The sequence below is a fragment of the Pezoporus flaviventris genome, unplaced genomic scaffold (genome assembly GCF_033815535.1).
Source record: "Pezoporus flaviventris isolate CSIRO_AGI_PZ_B2104156 unplaced genomic scaffold, CSIRO_AGI_Pfla_v1 ptg000001l, whole genome shotgun sequence".
NCBI classification, from domain to species: Eukaryota; Metazoa; Chordata; class Aves; order Psittaciformes; family Psittacidae; genus Pezoporus; species Pezoporus flaviventris.
Genome location: NW_026892549.1, coordinates 59,210,885 through 59,235,335, shown reverse-complemented (window position 1 = coordinate 59,235,335; position 24,451 = coordinate 59,210,885). Strand labels below are relative to the sequence as shown.

At 43.5% G+C, this 24,451-nt stretch overlaps 1 protein-coding gene across 8 annotated transcripts in view; it reads right to left on the bottom strand.

Moving 5' to 3' along the window:
* AGAP1 (ArfGAP with GTPase domain, ankyrin repeat and PH domain 1) overlaps positions 1 to 24,451 on the bottom strand; it is a 327,230-nt gene that overhangs the window by 33,539 nt on the left and 269,240 nt on the right. For all 8 annotated transcript variants that reach the window (XM_061459922.1, XM_061459932.1, XM_061459942.1 and 5 more), the window contains 3 exons: positions 16,594 to 16,748; positions 14,636 to 14,726; positions 8,030 to 8,252 (listed from right to left, as the gene is read on the bottom strand). In XM_061459922.1, the coding sequence (XP_061315906.1) occupies positions 8,030 to 8,252; positions 14,636 to 14,726; positions 16,594 to 16,748 (469 nt within the window). The remainder of the gene's footprint in view (positions 1 to 8,029; positions 8,253 to 14,635; positions 14,727 to 16,593; positions 16,749 to 24,451) is intronic.

Below are 24,451 nucleotides of genomic sequence, written 5' to 3'. Positions count from 1 at the left end.
CAGCGATGTTTGGTCAAACTGTGCAGAAGGTTGCAGAAGTTGGTAAGGAAGATGAGGAGGATGTATTATAAACACAGGATAATGGGAAATCTCAGCTGACCACAGGTCGTGTGGGTCCTTACCTGCTCTAGTGGAAGGTGTCCCTGCTCATGGCAGGGGGTTGGAACTGGATGAGCTTTAAGGGCCCTTCCAACCCAAACCATTCTACAATTCTATAACAAACTACGTCACAGCACCTACAGAGCGTGCATCTGTTACACGTGAGGTATGAACGCACAGAGCAGTGTCCCACCTCCATATACATGTAACTCTAAACAGTCAGAGAACTTATTCAAGCGGTACTTACACTATTTAGATTAAAAAGAAGAGAACAGTATCATGGCTTTTACACCTCTGCTTTTTAACTAATGCATTTCAGAAGGGGACAAAAATACTTCCCTTGCATGTTTCTCTTTCACAGGCAGTAAGGAGAATAATGATTATACTCATAATGGCAAACTGGGTTTCTTTGTTTACAAAGGGTTGAGTTTTTATCAAAGGCTCATTTGCACATAAGAAAAATGCAATCAAACCAGGGAGCATTTCAACTATAGCGCTCATTCCTTTGGATAACGAAGGCTGATGGTTCTGTTGCTGTTCTGGTTTGACTTTTAGGCATCCAGGCATCTCCCAGCCACCACACAGGCACCAGGGTTTTCCTGGATCGGGTCCTAGATGACAAGAGCTGCCAAGCAGCTACAAGGACAATAAAACACGCTGTACTACTCCTAACCTTCATCTTTGGAGTACTGCATTTGAGCTGCTGAGGCCTCAAAATGGTGAAATCAGACCAGCCACCACCCAAGCTGACATTTCATTTGCCTCACTAAGTTATTCTTATTAGATGCATTTCCTGGAAGCTACTGGTAAGTGACAATTTATTTCTTTGTTTTCTTTCTTTTTGTTTAATTTCATTTAAAACCAATCACAATTACTCTAATCTGAAAGGATGCAATCTACCATGTCAGAACGAACCAGCTCAGTCCCACAGCCGTACGGGGAAAGCTTCTAAGTTTCCTGGCAGCGATGAATCAGTCTCTTTCTTTATGTGTGCATTGGAAAATGCAATACTGTTGTACCTAATAATTTATTATACATTCTCTTCATTATCTTTATGAAATATCTGCTGTCCAAATCAGAGCTAACAGAGACCGGGAGATGTGCTGCTCAGGGTAGTTCAGCAACCAGAAAGACCAGGAGTGAGTTACGACTTGCAGTGTTTGTGTTTTTCTTCTTTTTCTCCCTTTTTATCACCTCCTTCCCCAATTCTCCCCCATTTTTAGGCTTCACTGAAATATCTGAAGTCAAACCTGAGGTCCCCCAGCAGCTGCAGGGTCAGCAGAAGCCCAGCTGTCTAAACTTTATTGGCAGTAAATGTCATTCTCGCACACAAACCGCACGCCTGGAAAACCCAAAGGCACATCTTGGGCTATCACATCCCATCACGCTCCCCGACGAGATGTGAAAACTGAAATGGAAAACGTCAACAAAGTCCGGCCGCGGTGAGGAGCGGGGCATGCCCGCTGACAAGCGTGCCGCAGTGACAGAAATGGACTTGGAGTTGCAATTAGTAGCACTGTCATTTTCGGCCGCTCCTGCCAATTAATTAAGCCTGTCAAATGGAAAAGCAGCGGCATTCACATGATAATTTATATAGGGAGAGACTGGCCGAGCAAAGCTGCTGCTGCAGCCAACAAAATGCCCTCCGAGCACTTAAAAGGAAAATAAAATAAGAATATAAAGGGGGGGGGGGAGAGAGAGAAAGAAAGTTAAACTGTCCTTGTTATAATTGTTAACTCTGATTGCTCAAGTAGAAGACGGGCTGATTAAAACTCCAAAGGAGCCCCTAGCTCGCTTAAATCTCAGAGTCCGGAATGATAGAATCAGAGGAGTTTATTCATACCATTAAGCCCCAGAGAACTTAATTGAAAGAAGAGCATAGCCTGGACCTTGACAAGCGGGAGGTCACAGTAATTGCTGCCGGACATATTTAACATTAAGATAATCAGGCCATTAATTACCCTTTGGATCATTAAATCAGCCAGTTGCAAAATGAAATTTCTGCCTCTATTACTCACTTGAGAGACCACAGGGGTGGCTTTTAATTTATCAGTGAGCTTGAGATACAAAGGACCAGGCTTGGGGAGGAAGGAAAGGGGGAGAAAGGAGGGGGTCTGCTTCAGCAGAGGCAGGAATATCAATCCGCCATGCTTGGTGATCTTGGCAAATTAACTAGGTAAGATAACCTCAGCTTCTAAAGGCAGAAGCTGGGGGTATGTAAATAGATGAGGGCAGACAGGGAGATCAGAGCCTGCACACCACTTAGCAGGATAATAAAGGAAATCATCCTTGATTATCAGTGCTAATTTGGACACTGCCGGTAGCTTGTTATGCGTGTTCTGAGTAGCATTTAATTAATTCAATTGCTTGTTAATGAGGGAAGTGACATGTGGGGAGCAGATGCCACCCAACTGCAGATGGGTTCTGGTCAGCCCTTCACAATAAAATCTTTTTTTTTTCTTTTTTTTTTTTTTCCTTTTAAAATTTCTTTTTCCAAACACCCTTCCCCCAGCCCCGCAATAGGAAAGGTGTCAGGCATGGAGGAGCATTCAAAAGGCACAAAACACTGACCTCATCAGGCCAAGAACGGCTAAGAAACCAGACCTGACAATTGTGGATAGAGAGGTACTGATGTTCCCCCAGGCCCCATTTGTAACGCTGCGGCCTTATGCCAGGAATCGCAGACCAACAGGACTGTAACAGCAATCTGATGGCCAAAAGGAACAAGAAAGGAGAGAGAAATGAAACAGAGCATCCTCACAAGATTCAGGATACAATACCGGGATCTTAACTACTTGCTTTCACTGGGTTTACCCTTAATCTGTGCTATTTGTAAAGAAGGAATAGTTATTTCCATCGATAAAGGAAACACAGTTTAACTGTTTTCCTCCAAGTTGCTTCCCAGTTATCCCCCAGAAACCAGTGCATGCTCAGCATAGCTGACACTGGCCTTGAAACAGCAAGCCAGGCTTCAGATTAGGCTTGTAGGAGTCTGCTAAATACAGTCGAGCTGGCACCATTACATTCAGTTTGTTAGTGAGCGAGGGACCAAACTGGACCTTACATTGTAAGGTGAACATCAATTCCCAACACTGCCGGCTCCTAACTCTGGCCTTCTCATCACCTTTGGTAACCAGGATAAACAGGGTGACTGCCGTGCAGACAGACTACCTCAGCAAAACTGCTGCACATGCTCTAAGCTCCATTTAAAGGGTTGCTGCCTGGGGCTGCCTGAGCTTCTACTACTCATCCCTCCCCTTAAAAATAATTTTTAATGGAGTTGGAAGTTCTTGCTATTTGAGTATTCTCAGAAAGATGCAAAAATGATGAAACCCTTCCTTCGCCTTGAAGGTTTGCCTGTAGCTGATACAAATATTCAGCATCACTTGAGCAGGACAATAAAAAGCATGGCTGAGATGGTACCTGGATATGACACTGCCCTCCCTCCTCTTGGCCAGAGGAAAATGCTAACAGCATCTTAGGAAGTTGATGGTGGCAAAGCAAGGCTGCAACCCAGAAGCCACATGGCAAGATTCGTACATCGAGAAAGCAAAACATGCGAGGTGTGTCCAGAAAAAGGCTAAAGATCTAGTGGGAGAGCTACATTCCAATACAAAAGGGTCTAGGCAAAATACAGTGCAGATTCCGCAGGCTGACTTAACCCAACTCCCACATTCCTCCGTGGAGCAGTTCTGCCCCACCGGGCTACTCCTGTGTCACACCACTCCAAATCAATGTTTTAAGAGTGTGCTTAAATACTATCAATAGCAATTAGAGGGGATAATCCTGATCTCATCCCCAGACCCGGTTAATTGTCGCAACATTGATTTACTCTAATTTGACTTCTCACTCCAAATTAAACCTGCATTACCAAAGGAGGAACCGCAGGCAAACTCTGCCCATGCCCCCCTCCTCTCCAAGACAATAAATTTCATATTGAATACCTCTGGAAGAAACCCAGCAGTTGTTGCAGGATCCATACGGAAAGATCTTTTTCCTCCCCCCCCCCCCCCCCTTCTTTTTTTTCTTCCTGCGAGTAATTAAAAGATGCTTTTCTTGACTAATGATCCCCCTGTTTAGGAATGGGAAGTCGATATTCCTTCACCAGCAGTCAGCTTCAATTTGTCACAGGGCTCCTGAAGTTTGAGCGGCGGTTCTCAGGGCTGTTGGTAATTGCTGGAACCAATTACCAGCTTTCCAAAGCTGACCTAATCAGGGACCCATGGACACCACTGCTCAGAGGCCAGCTGGTCCCCCCCTCACATCCATGTACTTGCCTGCGCTTGGGTTTGCTGCTGCTTCATCAACTCCTCGTCGTTGCGAGCTCGTGTTCATTCCTCTTCCCGTCTTCACACCCAACACCCTCAGACTGAACTTTGCCTCAAGCTACTGTTTACTCTATGCTGCTCCCATGGGGAACCCATTGCACCTGTCCTGCTTCCCACTTTGATGCTAGAGGCCATCCAAGGTGTTGCCTTCGGTCCAGAGGCATGGAATAACCTGGAGATCTGCTTGTTTCAGAAGCTGCCTGTCAGACTTGATGAGACTTGGACTGTGGTCATGTTACAGGACATACCTGGGCAATATATCCTTGATGAAAGCAACAGCAGTAATGCTTTTTGCTACGAAACTCCCAGGCTTTGAGTTCACACCCTCCAATCCCAATTTCTGACCTTGTTATCTAAATACGTTTCCAGGTTTATCCTTCCCCATGACCTTCTCAGAAAAGGAGTTTAAAATGAATTTGAATGGATGAGGGATGGGCCATAAGTTGTACTCACAGCCTGGCACAGCTCTGTTTGTAGAAATATTAGTGACATGGTCCTGATTAAGACTCCTTAATTATGCCATGACCTAGAGTAGCCATCTGTCAATCCCTCCTGCAAAACATCATCTCCCTGGGGCTCTCCGCCCTTTCCTCTACAACAGGAATGCACGGGATGCCACTGCAATGCCTCAGTGATCAGTGCCAACTACTCCCAAGCTGAAGGGGCTCCTTTTGAAGCTATGTCAAGACTTTCAGGCTCCTTTTAATCCAGAATGTGAATGCTCCTTGAGCCTCCAAGCCCAACAGATTCAGTGTGGGTGGAAAAGTCAGTAACTCTCTTATTTTCCCCTAAAAAGCCTGTGGGTTTCCACCAACGGCTTCATCTCCAATAGAAAGATGCAGCATGAAATCGTGAAACCCATGTATATGCTCTACATACATGTATCCCTTCTATAAGTGTGTATTAAGAGAGGGTCCCCAACAAATATCCTTGGGGAGCTGAGATTTGGAGTTCTGGTGGAGGAGCGATGGAAGGAGTCCAAGGATATTTGGAGATCAGAGAAGAAACAGGCATTCAGCCAAACTCCCGAAGGGGAAGAAAGCTGAGAGCTAGTACTGGGGAGCTGCTCCTGCCCGTGCTGATGAACTCTGGGACCAGCCAGACTCTAAAAGTCACTGTGTGAGGAGGCTAACACACCCAATGTGCTCCTGCTCTACAGAGCCCCATCAGATAGGGGAGGGAATTACTCCCATGTGTTCCTCCTGAACTTGTTCATACCCCATTCCCTTCTGCAGCCCCACTCTACTTGCTTGGCTTTTCCCCAGTCCCTCCACTTTGGTTGCCTCTTCCCCCTTCAGTCCCTCATCAACAGAAAAAGGGGGTTTTGTTTAACCCTATATCAGGTCCGTTGTAGCTGATTCTGATTGGCCTCCTCAAGCCAAACTGCAAACAGTAGTGAGAAATGGAATACACAACTTACAGCTAAAGAACTTGAACTTACTCTCTTGTGGTATCTTGGGCAGGAGGAGCATGATGCTGGTAGAGACCACAGCAGAGGCACAGACTGAAAAAGCTTTCAGGTATTTATGTGAAAAAGATCACTTCAGTCCCTGCTGCAAGGGGCAGAAAACAATGGGAGCAGCAAAGCAAGATTCCAATTGCTTTGTGGAAGAACTTGCACATAACCCTAATTCTACTTCTAGCAGCTCCTGTATCACGTAAGTGTGCACCTGGAAACAGATCTGGACAGACACAGTTATAAAATGCATCCTTCTGTCCAAAAATGTTATAGTGCAGGAAGGAAAATGTGATTCTGTCACTGAAACATAAGCAGCTGAATAGAAACATGAAGATGAACAGAAACAATGAAGAATTAAAATAAGCCCTGAGCATGAAATACAAAGAGAACAAAGTTGATTTTCTTTAAGTATCCAATTCCAAACACAAACCTCTGGATTACTGAATTCAAATGGATGGTTTTCTTTTCAGTCACATGTATTTCAGATTTCTCATTATAATATCATTACTATATGAGTACTAAAATGATGTTGTTCTTTAAAAACATCAAAATCCAATTAAGAGTAAGCCTTTTTTCCTTTTAAGTATTTATAACTGGTATCTCTCCAGCTCACCTCAGTAGTAAGGAGCAACATGTATTTGTTAGGCACAACAATATAAGGTCTTTCGATTAAAGGGATACTGATGACTGAAAGGCAGCATTGATTTCAATCTACCTGATGAAATAATTATATTCACTAATAATATACACTTATACAGCAGACATACAGGTTACGTATGAACAAAACCTCTGTGGAGGTCCCCCTGAGCATTCTCACACGTCGTCATTCATCTAAGTAGCCTGATTAATGTACTGGCTTCATTCTCGAAGATGAACCAAAGGTGGCACCAAAAATTCATTTTTCAGTGCTAACGAAATAATGCAATAAGAAACACTTTATTACAGACAACAGCACAAACCTACTCCTACACCACAGGAAGTGTCCCAGGTATATGCTCCCAGGTTATAATTTCACTTGATCTGGTACTCGAAAAAGCAGGATCCAGAGATATACACCAACAAAACCCCAACATAATTCCCTCTGATTTCTCTCATATGCAGGAAGCAAACATAGAGCTAAACCTCAATCACACCGTTTGCCACCTGGGGACCTACCAGTGCTCAGATGTTGGGTATCCCACTGGAGCTGCCCCTAAGACAATAACAGTGCACTTCTGAAGACAACTTCAGAGGCTGGCCCAGCCCTGCAAGGAGGTCCTTCTCCTCCCCAAACCCCTGCCGAAACGCAGTCTGTCAGAGGTCTTTCTGCTTCCCCCCCAAGCCAATATGTTAGTTCTAACTAGCAGCACTTACATCTCAAACCTACTCACATCAGGAAAGTATTTTCAAAACACCTTTCTTTGACACCGATTAGATAAATTAAAGATAAAACCCATTCGTTTTTGGTATGACAACGTACTGCAGCTAGATTTTCACTGTGCTGAGCTATGAGTGGTAGGTAAAACACTGTTCCCATTGGAAACACCACCCCCCCAACATATATTCTCACATATATTATAACAGAAGTAAGCAAGACCACAGTGAGCAGAACTTGCACCATCTGTGCTGACAGCCTGATGGCAGGTACAAATTCCTGGGTGAGCATGAACTACTTAAGGCATAATAACTAATGACAAACTGAGAGGCCAAGAGTAGGGAACTTTGTGGCTGACCGAAACAAAGGGATGCATTATGGGATCAGTCAGACTGAGGAACAGCCAGGCAGGGGGTTCCAGTCTCCCACTGTGATGTCGGTCAGTCAACTAGCAAAAACACTGTAGGGCTGCTGAGGAAACCTTCACAAGAGTGCAAAAGTAATGGGGTCACTCATCTTTTGACATCTTTGACACACGTTCCTCCTCGGCATGCACTGAAGATATATAGATAGATAGATATATATATATACACACACACATCATGACTTTTACAAGGCATACTCCAAGGGAGAATTTGCAAAGGCCATACTGTAAAACATTGCAACGCCCTACCACCTCTGACTGAGAATCGTGAAGGAGGATTTATGTGCTCACAGCTTGCAGTATGTGGAGGATCACATCCTACCCGCCCGCTGTGTGCCACAGTGAGATGGAGGAAGCAAGCTTACCTTGTGGAGTCTGGAGAAGGTTTCATGTGGCCCTGGCTGCTCTCCTCCCAAACGCTGTTTGCCAGCTCGTTCCCGATAGAAGACATCACCTTAATGAGCTCTATAGGCCAGTCATCCAGGTCAAGAGAGCGGACCCGTGAGAGGTGTGTGCCAAGGTTTCGGTGTATACCTGAGCATTCGATACATATAAGTGCCCCCAGATTCAGGCTGGCCCAGTCAGGGTCTAGGGGAAGAAGAAACACAAGCAATTAGACAACAAAACACCTAACAAAGCTTAATGTTTATGGTTAAGGGTTTTAGCTCTGGGTGTACACTGGGCTGCATCAAAAGAAGCGTGACCAGCAGGTTGAGGGAGGTGATCCTGCCCCTCTGCTCTGCTCTGGTGAGGCCCCACTTGCAGCACTGTGTGCAGTTCTGGTGTCCTCAGCATACAAGGACATGGAGCTGTTGGAGCAAGTCCAGAAGAGGGCCATGAGGATGAGCAGGAGATACATAGCTTCTGTATGAAGACAGGCTGAGAACATTGGGGCTGTTCAGCCTGGAGAAGCTGTGTGGAGACCTCAGAGCAGCTTCCAGTGTCTGAAGGGGGCTACAAGGATGCTGGGGAGGGACTCTTCATTAGGGACTGTAGTGATAGGACAAGGGGTGATGGGTTCAAACTGAAACAGGGGAAGTTCAGGTTGGAGATAAGGCAGAAGCTCTTCCCTGTGAGGGTGCTGAGGCACTGGCACAGGGTGCCCAGAGAAGCTGTGGCTGCCCCATCCCTGGCAGTGTTCCAGGCCAGGTTGGATGGGGTTGGAACTAGATGACCTTTTTAAGTCCCTTCCAACCCAAACCCTTCTATGATTTACTCTAACCTCCATGATTCTATGAAAAATAATGAAGAATGCATGTGTCCTGTCCAAAAGCAGAGCTGGGAGGTCTTCAATCTGGTCAACTTTGCCCCATGGAGATACCAACCCTTCTGAGAAAACCCTCAAGGAATAAGAAAATCACTGGGGGTGGGATGGAGTGCTATCCTCAAAAGATGCCTCATTGCACCTTCAGTTGAAAGAAAAATATGACTTAGAAAAGAAGAAAACACCAATGTAGTGGCAGGTAGCTGATGATGAAGTAGTGGAGAAAACCCCTCCTTGGGAATCTAGAGCCACCCATAACCAGTTACAAAGGAAAAAGGAGGAAAAATCCCAGAGTGACTAGATAGGATGTCTCTGTTGCTGACTGTATCAACTCCCTTATATCCAGACTCCACACATGGCTTTTACATCTAACGCACCATGGGTATGTTTTCATCTCCAAGATCAGGGAGATCAGTACTAAGATGAAAATGCGATACTCTGAACAGTACCAGTCTTAGGGTATGAGCCAGGATTGCACCGACACACACATACAAAATAACCCCACAAATGAGAAAACTGGGACAAATTTGGGAAATTCCAAGTCATTTCCCAAGATGGCTCACTTTCTTGTCATTGTCCTGTGTTATTTAAATGTAACTTGGTATGAATCTCCCTCTCCCCAACAAACGGGCATTATAACAAGTGCAATGAAAGGCACAAGGGAGGAATTTTTGGTGGCTTGTTTTCTCCCCTCCCCTGCTGTCACATCTCTTCTTCTCACCTTACCCTGGGCCTCTCAAAGAACTGTCTTAGCCTATCACAAATGCCAAGCAGGGTATTAATTGAGAGGGTAGACAATTTCTATCCAAATCTAAATAAGAAGAATCCTCCACCTCATTTCACTTGAGCAGAAAGTGTTTAAGAAGTTCCTGTCCATACCAGGTCTTACCTAGGAATACACAGTATTTCAGACTTAAAAAAACCAAGATGAGCCAAAGCTCCAGCCATGCTTTCCAAGCCCTTGCTAAGACAACCATGACAATCTGCTTTCCTGCCTACTTCATCAGGTCACCTCTACCAGTTTTGGTGTCTTGGCAGTGGGGGAACTAAGAGTACATTTGAAACACACTAAAAACCCTGAAACACTGATTTGTTGAGAAAAGCTTAAGTAACAGAGCAGATACTCTTTGGAAATTTGCCAACTGTGACTGGGAATGAAATCTCTGCCCCTGCCCTGCAAAGGCCATGCTGATCTTCACTATAATAAAAAGCCACAAGCTCAAAGAGGCACAAACTCAGAATGAAGCAAGAGAAAAGAACACCGATTTAGTTTTCCAGTTATTCTAGCTGATGTTAAGGACCCGACCTCCCTCCCAAATCCCTCTGTGCTCTTGAAGCACATCTAATGCATCTTCTACTAAATACATTTGTTAAATATTCACCTACTTCCAATGGGAGGTGCTGGTGCAATTGAAGCAATGACACCAAAGCAAAGCACCAAGAAGTTACATGGAAGTTTGTTAAGAAAGCATTTTAAATGTCAACACTCTGCCACCTCACAGCTGAGTTGGAAGGTGGCAAACTAGGAAAGGCAAATAGTGAACTCATTACAGACACCCAGTGAGAAACCAGACTTGCTGGTCTTGGTTACAGCTGGCTAATGCAGAGGCTCTAATGAGGAGCTTGGACAAGTGACATTGTTCAATGGACTCTGGGAAAAACTGACACGGTGCTACTTATGACATTAACTCCAGTGCATGCACATGAAAACCTGTTCTCCAAAGGATGTGTGCTAGATAATTATTGGTGGGTAGTGACTCCTGTTAAGGCATCTCCTTCTTGCCATATGTAGTAGAGCACTTGTAAAATCTCATGCTTGAAAACTGTTAGCACCAATTCAGACTGGAAAGAAGCACAAGTGGTTACAAGCCATAACTATTCACACTGGGGTTTCTGGGTGCCTTTTCAAGAAGGTGATTAAAAAAATCAGCTCCCTTTACCTGCTGATGCTAAGAGTAATTCGGAATTGGAGGATGCTCAGAATACTTGTAAGCAGGTGGTAGGCCTTTCTCCAGTGCGCACATATCCAGATTTGATGGTAAAAGAGAGGAAAAAGCCCGTTCAATGCAGGTGGGGGTGTTAGGAAGGTAGATTCCCCTCTTTGCTTTACTTACAATTTGTCGAACAGAATATGAGCTCTTTTTAACATGGCTGAATACATCCAGATGACAATTTTCAGCTGTCCATATTCTTAAAAGATGTTTAGCTCCCTCCTTCTCTAAAAACCTCCTCCCCACTTTGACTTGCACCTCAAGCTGATTGATCATTTGAAGGTGAAATCTCCTGGAGCAGCTCTTTTAGGAGAATAACCCCTCCCCACCATCTCCTTCATCCTTTTGGACCTGTGGTGGCTGATGAAAGGCTTTGCCATGCTAAATCCTCATGAGTTCAGCATGTGTTAGATAGCTCTGGGCTGAGCAGAGGGAATCTTTAAAGGGAGGAGGAGAAAGGCCAGGGAAAGAAGAAGCAGGGGTGAAGGCATCTTGCAGAGTCACAGCAGAAGAGAGAGAAGAGTTTGCATCACTCCTATGCTTTGAGAGGTTTTTTCCTATTCTGCATATAAAGTTGAATCTTGTGATTGGCACAGTAGACCTGCAGGGCCACCCAAATGATAACTTCAGTGTTTGGCTCTCAGATACAAAATGTACCATAGCAAATTATTAGACTATTGGACTGGAAAACTCATGATGAGACTCTGCATCTTTAAGCCCTCCCTGTTTTCTTCTGCAACAGAAAAGACCTGATATTCCACGCTCTCCAGATTATCTTGGAAGTGACTCATATTTATCCTCTGCTCTGCTCTTTAAGACAAGAAGAACTAAAACCTTTTTGGGGCAGAAATTTAGCTGGGTTTACCTAAGCAATCTGATCATCTTCAGTGCCTTCTCCAGACAGGAGCCAGCACTGGGACTTCAACACTCTGGGAAAAGGCAACATCACTTTCCTTCTGAAACATGAAATGAGATCTTCTTGGGAAAAACCGCCAGCACTAAGGAGCATTTTACCTTACCTCTTGCTCCGGGATGTGAATGTTAAAAAAGGATTTGGAAAAAGTTTACTCTGAGACTGCCAAAGGCACATGGATGCTGCTAGTGCTACTGCTGCTGATTAACATCCAACAAGGCAGAAATTCCCTGGTGAAACAAAGTGCTGCCATGAAGTGCTAAAAAGGCAAAGAGCTCAAGAAAGAGAAAGAATGAGACTTCTGAAGTGGAAGATTGATGGCTCTTCAATAGAGCTGAGGGACAGCAACATCTCATATTCCTTTGCTCCCAAACATCTGGCTTTGTGAAGATGCAAACTATGTGAGCTTTCCACAGGAGAGCTGGTGTTTGTGATGCTAAACGCTCTGGGGGGTAAAGACTTGCACAAGCAAGGCAGAAAGGAGAGAAGGAAATAAAGCAAACCCTGGCAAAAAACTGGCAGGCTGAGATTCACCTCATGCTCGTGTTCACATTTTAAGATAAACTGCTTTGGAAATGTCTCAAACTTCTTCTAAAGAACTATGGTAGCCTTAAAATCAGGAAGGCCAAACAGCAAGAAGAGTCCCAGAGGGTATAAATCATCCCCAAGAATACAAACAATCAAGAGGTTCCAAATTCCCCTCTCTCCCTCCCCTCTACACTACAAAACAGAGCATTGAGTGTTGCCAAAAAGGGCAGTCCAAGCCTGCCCCCTCCCAGCAACATGTTCTTGGCACATCCCTCCTGCTGGCACCATGTACCTGTGGCCAACTTGACCCATGAAACAATCTGGAGGAAAAGCAGCCTGGCTGAAATGGGAATAAAAAAAAACAAAGGAAAAAGAAAACAAGAGTGCTGCCTTCTCCATGCACAATCATTTTCCTGATTAAACATTGAGCCTGGTTGCATAAATACATGCACGACTGGAGAGAACCACGTATCTCTGGGGTTAGCCTGGATGGGGCTTGGAGCAAGCTGCTCTAGTGAAAGGTGTCCCTCCCCATGGCAGGGGGTTGAAACTGGATGAGCTTTAAGGTCCCTTCCAATCCAATCCAGTCTGGGATTCTATGAACTGGATCACGGATGTATCATAAGGATGTGCATGAGGGGGGGAAGTCGCCTGGGACACACATTCCCCCTCCACCTGGGTGACCAGTTAGCAGGGTCTAGAAAATGCCACCCACAGCTCTACAGACAGACTGAATAGAAATCAGTAACGGTCCCATTGTGGTCTGCTCACAGACAGCAGCGAGTACTTCAAATGAGCTAAATATTCATCTAGGTCACCTGAAGACCCTGTCCTTCTTATATACAGTGCAGCATCTTACATACCTTTGACTTGAACTGCATCAAAGCTTTGGTGTAAATCTGAATGACTACCAGGTCAATACGAAAGAACTTTAATGAGTGTTGGGCTGTATATGTCAATATATGTATATACCAGTCAAACCAACATTTTCATTTGTTTATTGCATGCTGGATTACTAGCCACTGGAATGTAAAGACCTTAATTTACCAACATTGCTATTATTTCTTTCAGTCTGTGAAATTTCTGCTCAACAAGCTGTTCCTCCAGCATCCCAGTTCTGGTGCTCAAGGCCTGGTCCAGGCAGGCCTCACATCCCTGTGTGCTGAACCACCGGGGACAGCTGCCTTTCTTCTTGATCCATCTCCTATGGACAGCACATGGGTATCTGACAGTGTCCAACTAAAACCAGTCTGGATGTGAAGCTGTTAACGTGCTAACCACCTTCCCTTCAAGCCTTCTAAGCATGAGGCAGGGGATAACAGGGATTTCTGGTGGATGACTGAATGAGTTAAATCAGCAGATAGCAAATTAATTGTGCACAAGCATTAGCATGTCAGTATGACTGTTCATTTTAGAGTGAACTGGGATGCTGGGATGCCTTGGACTAGTAGTCACAATCCTAAACAACAAGTCTTAAAATCAAAAAAGAACTGTACCAAAAGGAAAAAACAAGGACGTTTTTCCATGTGAAGCACTTGTAAAAAACACCAGAAAAGTTCTGACTTTCAAGTATCAAAGAAATACAAATGCGCAAGTGCTCAATCCTTCTGCTTCTACAATTAATTGCTTTACAGCAAGAGTACTTCCTTTTTGTGGCTTTGTTGCAAGCCCCTGGAACTGAAGAGCACCAGAATAATGACCTCAGACAGGGTTAGTGAGGTGAACCACAGCTCAAAGTATTCTTGAGAATACTTTCTGAGCACTACGTATGTGTTTTAAAAAATAAAGAAAGGGAAAGAAACACAAAGGGGAGGAAAAAAGAAAGATCCCAAATCAAGTTTTCAAGTATCCAGATATAATGAGCAATGACTTTGGTTTCTTTTGACAAGGAACCCTAAAAAAAAACAAACCGAAAGAATACCAATCAAGCTCTTTGAAAACAGCACCATGGCACATCTGCCCTCTCCATGCAAAACAGGAGGAAAACAGAAGTTACAACTTCTTTTTCTTTGACAGAAAGTAAAGAAATGATGACATTTAGAAGTGTGATGTGAAAGGGGAAAAATGAGGATGCACTGATGCAACATATATTGAGCACAAATGAACATAAAATAAAGCTGATAAAGCAAACTCCGTAATGAAGCATATAGAATATAATACCAAATATAATGCCAAAACAGACAAAGCCCGTGGTGGGTGTTCACTCAAGTCTTGGCCAAGGAGAAGTGCTGGCCAAGAAGAGGTCTATTTTCTGAAGTGATGTGACCATACTTACTCTGTGCTTCACAGTCCACACAGTGGGAATTGCCTCTGATGTTCCTTATGGACTGAAGGGCCATGGCCTCATTCTGACTTGTCAGGCGGGACTGAATAGATGGAAAGAAATGTAGAAACAACACATAAGGACCCAGTAACATCGGATGACACAACTGTCACGTCAATGAATGGCACAACTCAAAGCTTAGACCAAGGTTGAATGAACATGGTCAAGGAACTTCAAGTCTTGGTTTGCCTCTCAACAGTGATCCTTTGGCATTTCCAAGTACTGCAAGTCCAAACCTGCCAAGCAGGGACTCCTCTTCCCTCCCATGTTTCTTGACAGTATCATATTCCTCCCAGGGATCTCTACCCTGTGCAAGAGCTCCCAGTGCTCTGGGGTCTATTCTAAGAAGGGGGGAGAGTGCACTGAGGAAAACTGAGTCTGGAAATGAAGCCTGCTATTCATAAGAACAGGAGTCACAGGTTAGGTTTGCTTTTTGAGATAAATTAGATAAGAATATTATCGTATAAAATCAATGTCTTTTATTGATGTGTGTGCTTTTGTTAATGAAGACTAAGGGATGGTTTGCAAAAGCAGCTGAAACCTTTTTATCATCCAAAGGTCAGATTTAATCAGATGGCACTCCATGATGACCTGCCAATGACCTCTACTTGGACCTGGAGACACTGTCACAAGGTACAACAGTTCAACTCAACTGTCTTGTGAGCTCTCAGAGAAGTAAACTGTTAGTTATAGCAAGTGATGGACTCTTTGCAATGAACTGATTTAAACAGCATGAGGACCAGGTCTTAAGTATGGCAATGTGGGGATGTGTCCTCCTGACCTACCAATGGGACGCCTACTAAACCTGTTCAACTAAGTGCACTTTGCTATTCCAACTAGTTCTTCTGACATGTTTTGATAGCTCAGTAATACTTTACAGGAAAGAAACCTCCTGGAGCCACTTACCAGCCACTCTTTATCCTCTTTTGGTTTTTTTTATATAGGTGTGAGTGTACACATTTCCTCCTTTGTGTTCCCTTAACGTACATATTTGAATGTGTAAACCCAAGAAAGGCAAGAAAATATGTAAGCAGTGATTTTTCACTACCTCAGAAATACATATTGGAAACAAATTCTTTTCACTTTTAATAGAATGGGAAGTAAATTATGTTGATGATAATCACTGGTGTCTGATCTACTCTGGCAGCTCAGGGTAATGAAAGCAGGCATTCATTCTACCATATCAGTCTCCTTGCAATATAAAGTCATTAAAGACAACACTTAGGTGGATGATGCTAAAGGATCTAGAGGTCTGAACAGTTATTGCACAGTTCTCTTCCTTGACTACCACTCAACACCTTGCCCTCTAGCTGTGAAGAGTGAGCAGACACAGAGACTCAAGAAGCAGGAGCTCTCTGGCCCCTCTAAAGATAAGGGATGTATGAAGAAGTCTCAGATTTTAAACATCGATTCTGAGAGGAAAGGAGAACAAATTGCTTCTGTCATCATATGAAAGCATTGTAAGGTGGAAGGCCCGGTCCTCTTAGGTCATGTTCTTCTTTCTCCAAAATGCTTTGATGAACTGTTTCTGGATTTGCTTTGTTTTAAGACAAAAACCCGTAACAATTTATTTCAGTGAAATTAAAGAAAAGATAAATTGCATCTACGCTTTAGTTTCTGTGATTTGCATTATTCCATCAGGGCAGAATCCTATGGCTGAACATTATTGCACATTTATGGTTAGGTCAGCCAGAATGCTGAGTTAAATTCTGCCATGCAGCAGCTTAGCAGATTTAACTTGAGATTTGACTTGTAAATACATTGGTTTTGGGGTCTGCCTCTGCTCTCCTCTGCAACAGGCTTTTCCTCAAGCGCCTTCTGCAGATCTCTAACCTGACACAAAGCTGAATCTGCATCACTGACTACACCACACAACTTCTTTATTTTCAGTATTCCTCTGCGCACCTTACCTTGTTCTTGCTGCTCTCACATGACTGTAAACTGGCCAAGATCTGACTCTCTATGGCTTGTACCCACGCATCTCTTTCTTCATATGTGGTAGCTTCAAAGTGCCAAGTCTGGCCGGTGAGAGAGACAATGATAAACTCGAAGTTTTCTTCTTGCTCTGAAAAAGACATGCAATACGAAGAGAAGGTTAAGTTTAAGGATACTGACAACTAGGCCTAAACTATCTTTGTTGATGAGCATTTCTTCAATACAACAAGCGAAAGCAGGTCTGGCTTGTTGAGGTTTGAGGCTAGATACAGCCAATTCCCTTGCAGTTGCACATCAGAAAACAGCTTGCAGATCCACTGCGTTTATTCTCCAAATGTTATACAGATAAAGTACTGTCATGGGTACATATTCAGTTCCTCTGTGTGTATGTGAGGGTGGTATCAAGGCTATACCCTTCTGGAACACAAAGTGGATAACAAGCATTATTTAGATTTAAACCTGAGGTGCTAAGAGCTACATAATGTAAAAATCAAAGCATGCCATAAAATAACTTAAAAGATGAATGGACTGTTAAAGGCTGACAATACAGAAAATTTCATGATTTCCCCTCTTCCTTCAAGCAGTTTCTTACATGCACAGATTATATTAAAAGTGGATGTGTACATTTTCATGTCTGCAGCATAAATACACTGGGTTATAATAGAGGATTAAAATCAGTTCAACCTATTCAGCACTCATGTTCGACATGGGAGATGAGAAAATGATCTGAGAAACTCGCAGAAAGGGTCAGTGAAATATCCTTAGGGCTACTAGAGTACAAGGACAAGTATTCAGGCCAGGGGATGGCAGCCTATGAATCTACCAGTAGAAGTGAAATAAATGGACACACACTCCAACCACACATGGGACACCAAAGTCAAATGAAAAAAGAAATCAAGGAAACTGAAACAGAGCAAGTGGAATTAGGAAGGGCAGGCATGAAGCATGAAAAGGCAAAGAATAATAGAGCACAAAGTTCTGGTGAACATCAGCCATAACGGGCATTAGAGTGAGCATTTACATTCACTTGTGTGCTAATGACTTATTATATATTCAGAGCCATGAAACTCCTGCATCACCTTGTCATCCACAAGCGTGCAAAGATAAGTGACAAATCTGGCACTAGCTTTAAAGACAGCACTGTTGCTCACTGGCAGTCATTTTCTCAAGCTGTGGCACAACTGGTTTTCTTTGATAAACTCCATGTTAGCAAGGCCAGTGCCTACTGCTTTAATGATGCCTCAAGAAAGCAGCAGAAGGTGAGAATGCATCTTGAGGTGAGAATAAACACAGAGGTGAAGGTTATTTCCAGGTGCATGAGGGCATAGGCTATGTTATTTTACTGGGATAACCAGGAAAAGAAAGAGAAGAGAAATGATGCAACCTGATAGCTACAGCCAGATTAGCAACATCGTTAGAGACAAACAAGTAGAATCATTATCCAAAATGTTATGAATAACTCATGACAAAAGCCGTATTTACAGAGTTTATGAAAAAGCAGCAAGAGGAAACTACAGTAAATGAATTAATGTTGAGTCCTGTCTGCTGTAGGGTGACACAGTTATGATCATCTACTTATGCAGATGGGTATGTCAGTGGAGGGAGGTACAGACATACTGAAGTTCTGCATGTGTTGATGAAAACAAAGAATGATGATGAAAGAAGAGAACATGAAAAGCTGAATTCCACCTGCAGCAGCCCCCTGCAGAGATCCATTTAGGAAATTCATCATTTTTAGGCCTTTCAGTGGCTTTTCAGTGATAAAGCGTATTCCTGAAATCTTACTAAAGGAGGATTTCCTCACACCTCTTTTTTGGGCAGGGAGGAGTAGGGACACAAAGACACAGAAGGGGACAATGAGAGAGGAGACTTCTGCAGCACACTGACAGGGATGACTTCTCAATACATAGCAACTCAACAAGAAGTTGAGAGGAGGGGCTTTGGACAAGGGCCTGTAGAGACAGGACGAGGGGAATGGCTTCAACATGTCAGAGGGGAGACTGAGATGAGCTCTTAGGCAGAAGCTCTTCCCTGTGAGGGTGCTGAGGCACTGGCACAGGGTGCCCAGAGAAGCTGTGGCTGCCCCATCCCTGGCAGTGTTCAAGGCCAGGTTGGACACAGGGGCTTGGAGCAATCTGCTCTAGTGGAAGGTGTCCCTGCCCATGGCAGGGGTTAGAACTGGATGACTCCCTTCCAACCCAAACCATCTATGACTCTATGAAGAATATACAGTATATAACTAATACTCAACAAGTATATATGGTATATCTTTACAGAGCCACACTATACTACTCCTCTACCATGGCTTTCCAGCACCACAATTCCAGACCTCAAAAGAAGTATATACAATCAAGCTGCTGCATCACTGAAGCCTCTTATCTTCTCTCTGCCAATAATCCCTATCACATACATGAAGCTTATCACACACATGAAGCAAACGCCCCACAGAAATAAACGCTGCAATTCAGCCAGTGTCCCATTGCAAAGTGAGGCTGAAATCCCGTCCCTGCAGCAGCACCTCTGCAAGCTTTGTTTCTCAGAAATGTTACACAAGGTTATTCCCCTGCTTACAGGAGACCTATGGCAGAGGACACAATCCTGGCTATTCAGGCAAGTGGAATGGAATTCAGGAAACACCTCCAGCCGTTCCCCGTGGTCACTCTTTTATATGCTGTCTCCTTTTCCCAAAGGAGAGGCTCCCTTGTTTTATCTCCTGACCTTTCTGCTGTGACCAGCTTACACTGTGACAAAAGCTGCCAAGATCTTACACAGCCTTTGTGGCTGTGGATTGCAAAGTCCACACAGGACACTGGTGAGTCTGTCCCAGTATGGCCCCACCATGGGTTAAGAGGGCTGCAGCACGTTTTAAGGCTGGGCTGGAAGGATGTTTTCAGTACATCACTAAGAAATCTTGGTCATCGCTGATGATACATTAAGAACATGTAAGTTTTTACTCTCTGATATCTACTGTGTTTCAGGTATACTCCTTAAGGAGCTCAGCTGAAAAGCAACCGTGCCAGTTGAAGATGTGTTCAGTAATACATTCTCTGTTCATATACACCACATTTTGTAGGCCCAACTGGGAAACAAAGCAGCAGTGGTGCCTGCTGCACATCACCCACAGGGCAATGCCTACAAGAGGTGAGTAGCAAATGCGGCTGTCCTCAACCACCACATACACCGACAGGAAAATCCAGGCAGGAGGATGGAATTTTCCTCTTCAGTCAAATTATAGGTTGTGCTATTTAAATCCCTGTGGGCCCAATCACAAAATTTTATTAAACAGTTTTCCATGTTTAACAGTTATTCACAGAAAGGTCCACTATAATAGTATTTTAGCACCATCAACCTGTCGAAATCAACCTGCCCAATTACTCCAAACTACATTAATAACACCGGATATTACACTAATTGTGTCCAGTTTCTATGCAGACGAGGTCCCACGGGGCTAATTTTGCATCCTCAGGGGCAAGCAACTTAGCCATCAAGCTGATTTCCCCAGGAATCCCTCCTCATTACACAGGTCCAGGCTGTCAAACTTCTTCCTTTTTTTTAAACCAAAAAAAAGAGGTTAATGGGCCAATCAGTCATCAATTATTTCCTGGGAGGCCAGCAGGCAAAGGGTTAAAGTGGGAAGAACCAGCTGCAACTGAGTTCCATTTGGAAGTTATCAACAGGAGATGTCTCAAATGATGTTGCTGTTGTTTGGTTTGCCCTTTGCTTTAAAGTGGTGGGGGCCAGGATGGGCAATGAGCTGAAACTGTCAGATTATGATGAGATGAACCCAAAGCCATTTATTTCTTCAGTGGAAGTGGACGTGCAACGAGGAAATTTTAGGAAAACCATTGCACTCTCGTAACCACCAAGCCCCTTCCAAGCAGCACCAAGGTCCCACTGTTTATGCTGCACTGTTTGCACCATTATCCTTTCATAGTGAAATTAACTACATTTAAGCCAAGGTCACATTTATTTTGCTCTGCCAAAAGTCAGACATGGCTACAGCCCACCACTTACAGCAAACAAGAGATAGAGCTCCTCAGAAGCAAAGGATTGTGCAAGGGAAATCAAACATTTAGGCATGGTCTCACCGCATTCCCGTACCAATGCCTGTGTTAACTGTATGACACAGAGATCAGATTTAGAAAACTACACTGTCAACGACTACAGGATGCAATTAGTCTGTAACTTGCTTTAGAGAGATCAATTAAGTCTACTACAATGTAGAGAAAATGCAAGTCCGGAAGCAGTTGCACCTCTTGGTATCCTGCGAGATCGGTTCTAAATGGTGTGCAAAGATCAGTTTGTTCCAAATTTCCACTTCCCACATCTTTTATTCTCAATATTAAGGGTTTCAGAAATAGCCACCAACACCTTGCACCAGAGTGGGGTAACCACAAGCACAGCTTGAAGCCAATGGAAGACAAGGGCTCCTTTCCACCAGGCACTCTACAGTCAGGAATTACAGCCATCCCAAAAGTTTCCTTTTAAACAAAACCATTATTTCTATTTTCCATGGCTATAAAACAGACACTCACCAGGCTTCAGGCACCTCTCACAAGCAGACATGAATATTCTACCAGAATCAGAAATAAAACTGGATCTTCTGGCCTCCAAGCCAACCAGCCTCTTTCACTAGGTGCCAGATCGTGTGTTTGCTGTCATCAGAGGACCCTGCTGCTGCTGCTAATGAACAGTAACTCACTGTGCATGTCTGGTGTAGGATGCCACTCAGACAGGAAACACTTTCCAGAAACAAGAAGTCAAGTGCAGAGCCAACAGATTCTCAGTGGTGTATTTCAAACACCTGTGAAGCACCTTCAAGAGTTGAGGTTACAGCCTGAAACCTAGTCAAGTCTGCCTCAAGTAATACTGAGACCTATTTAAACTCCCTTTTTATTCACGTCCTCCTCCCCCTCTCTGTTCAAGCACCCTTTCTTAATAACCCTTCATCTTTTCAAAAGGATGGGAATGAAACAGCGCCAATATGCTCAGCAACCCACATCAGATGTTAACAATATACAATTTGTTTACAATGAAGGCACGTTGGTATTTACGTACTATATGATGTTAACTAGTGTTACCTTTTGCCACTTGGTGTAAATTATCCCTGCAACTCAGAAGATAAGTATGTTTATTAGCAGCCTCAATTAAGGAAATATTTGTGCCATGTCCCACTGGGCATGACTATGCTAATACTTCTCTCCCCTTTCCAAACCCAGTGTCTAAATCTAATTAGTTTTGAAAATCTACCCTATGAGGACAAAATAGCTCTGCTGTTGGTCGCCCACAGCTCTTGATAAAGGTTGTGTTTCACTGGAAGAATTTTGCAGTGGTGCTGTTTTCTATCACTACCTGTGAGTGACAAACTGGTGATGAAAGGCTGGTTCCTCCCCATACGTACTTCTTATTCTATCTGGATGCCGAGGCAACATGGTTTGAATAAATCCATGAAGTAATGCGAGTCTACACTTGCATTAGGTGTTTCCTGATGTGTTTCAAGCTTGAGGTTTCCTTCCAATATGACAACTCCCATGGCAGGGGAATTGGAACTGGATGATCTCGAGGTTCTTTCCAACCCACGCTATTCTATGATTCTATGACACATGTTTCAAAGCTGAAGAGCTTGCTTAACTAAAGGGTGTTGTGAAGGTGAGTCTATAGAGCAGAGCTTACCTCAGGTGCTCCCATCCATCTGCCATCAACATTCCACACAGGCACAGTACCACAGCAGCAGTTATCACTAACTTCTAACCAAAACACAGTTTGAGAGTTAATGAATATGCAGAAGAAAAGTTTTCCAGGAAAGCCTGGCCCTGTTTAACATGTCAGATAGGTAACCAACAAGAGTGGAAAGGTAAGGATTTAATATCTTTATGCATGTTAAAGCAGAGCACAGCCATTTACTTTCTTAAAGATAAGCCTTTCTGCGGTGCTGCAAAATCTACTGATATAGGAAAAGTAATTCTGTATTTCAATTATATTCAGGAACAAGTGACTCTAGCTTGTCGTATAACCAGAGTAGGGTCTGGTTTAAGGATAACACAGTGACATTATGTACGTTCCCCCTAGAGAATCAAAGCATTGCTTAAAGACCGCCTGCCTGCAATAAGGAGCAGGTGGGACTTTTGTATTTGTCAGTGGCTCCCTATAGAAAAAAAACCCAAATCTGAAAATGAGAGAGTTTTAGGCAAACTCTGAAATGAAGAAAATAAAGTTTCTTGCAATCACACAGAACTGACAGAGGACCAGCGGAGGACACACCTGTATGATGTCTGCTTCTTTCTGCCCTCAGAAGCTTGAGTCCTTCAGCTGTGATCTTGTACCCAGCCAACTCTGTGAATATCCTGCCCTTCCTCACTCCTCTGTGACCAGACCTATCAGTAATGGGTCAAGCAATAGCCATGGGTCAGTAACAGCCAGGAAGAGGACTGCCAGCGTTGCACGGCATACAGCAAAAGGGGACCCTATGTAAGCAAAACCGACCCACTACGTTGAGGACCATCCATATACCTGCTTCTGCCAAGCACCTTCAAAATCAGTTGCATCATCTGAACTGCAGATTTCTCCATCTTAATCAGAGATTTACTACCTGGAAGCATAGAAAATACCTAAAAATAACAGAACCAGTGTTAAAAAACACTGGAGAGGCTGGTTCCTAGATCACGCTTTCAAAAATGGGACCGTACACAATGGAAATGGGTTTTGTCTGTAGAAAAGTGGAAGTGCAATTGAGCAAGCACGCGTTAAAGACCAAAGCAGGTTTGTTATTCTGGACTGTCATTTCCTATCATCATCCTGTTTTTTGAAGGCATAATTATCTAAACATGTGGCTTTTAATACTTACAGTGCTCATTAACTCAGCATTTGCATGTCTCACCATTCCAGCTTCCACACAAAGACTGACGGTACCGGCTCAAAGATGCAAAGCTATGGAGCACATTGATTGCTCTGTTTTCACTGGGGATAATACCTCCAGAAAGAGATACCTTTGCCTAACTTCAGAAGTTGGTTTTGATGATAGGTCTCAAAACTCTTTGGGCTGTGGCCAGCAGGAACATGCTCCCACATGCTTATCCAAGGTGCCTTTGATACTTGGTTTGATCAGTAAGAACAAAAGGTTACTCAAACTAGCCTGGCTGTAAACCACAAGGGAATTCTTCATACTTGTTTCCCTGGTGCCGTTTCCTAACAGGTAGATATAAAATCATAAGCTTCTCAAGCAGGAACAATGAACACGCCGATTAGAAGAAAAATCTGGTTGGGAGATAAAAGCCAGCAAATACGCAGAAAACAAAAATACACAGAAAATGGCAAATCACTAAAAAGTATCTTGTTTCCTATTAAGTGGGAAAAAAACCACACCCAAACCTATTAATATCTGACAACCCCATTCTCTCATTTCATAGTTGACACTTCCTGCAAAATATGCAGGAATACTGCGTATTTTATACTGCAAAACCATCAAAATGGAGCGTTTTGCTCTGAAAAGGGGATAATTTTGCATTTCCGCTGAGAAAGAAACCAAAATTACAACTTAAAACCCCAAAAAGCTTCCTTAAGAAGCTGCAGGAAAAAAATCCCACTTTTGTTTCCTCCCTACACTTTGTTTGGCAGCAAGAGCAAGGCAATAGAGCAGTAATTGTGCAAAAGAAAGGACGGTGATATAAATCACCAAAGGTTAATGATCAGGATGTGAACAGAGGGACTTGTTTACAGAAATAGCATGCAATTTAAAATTTACAAGAGATTTAATGCCACCGCTTGGCAATCACTAAAATCAACAGCCCAGAAAACAGTGACATTAAGAAAAATATTACAGTTATAATCATTCCA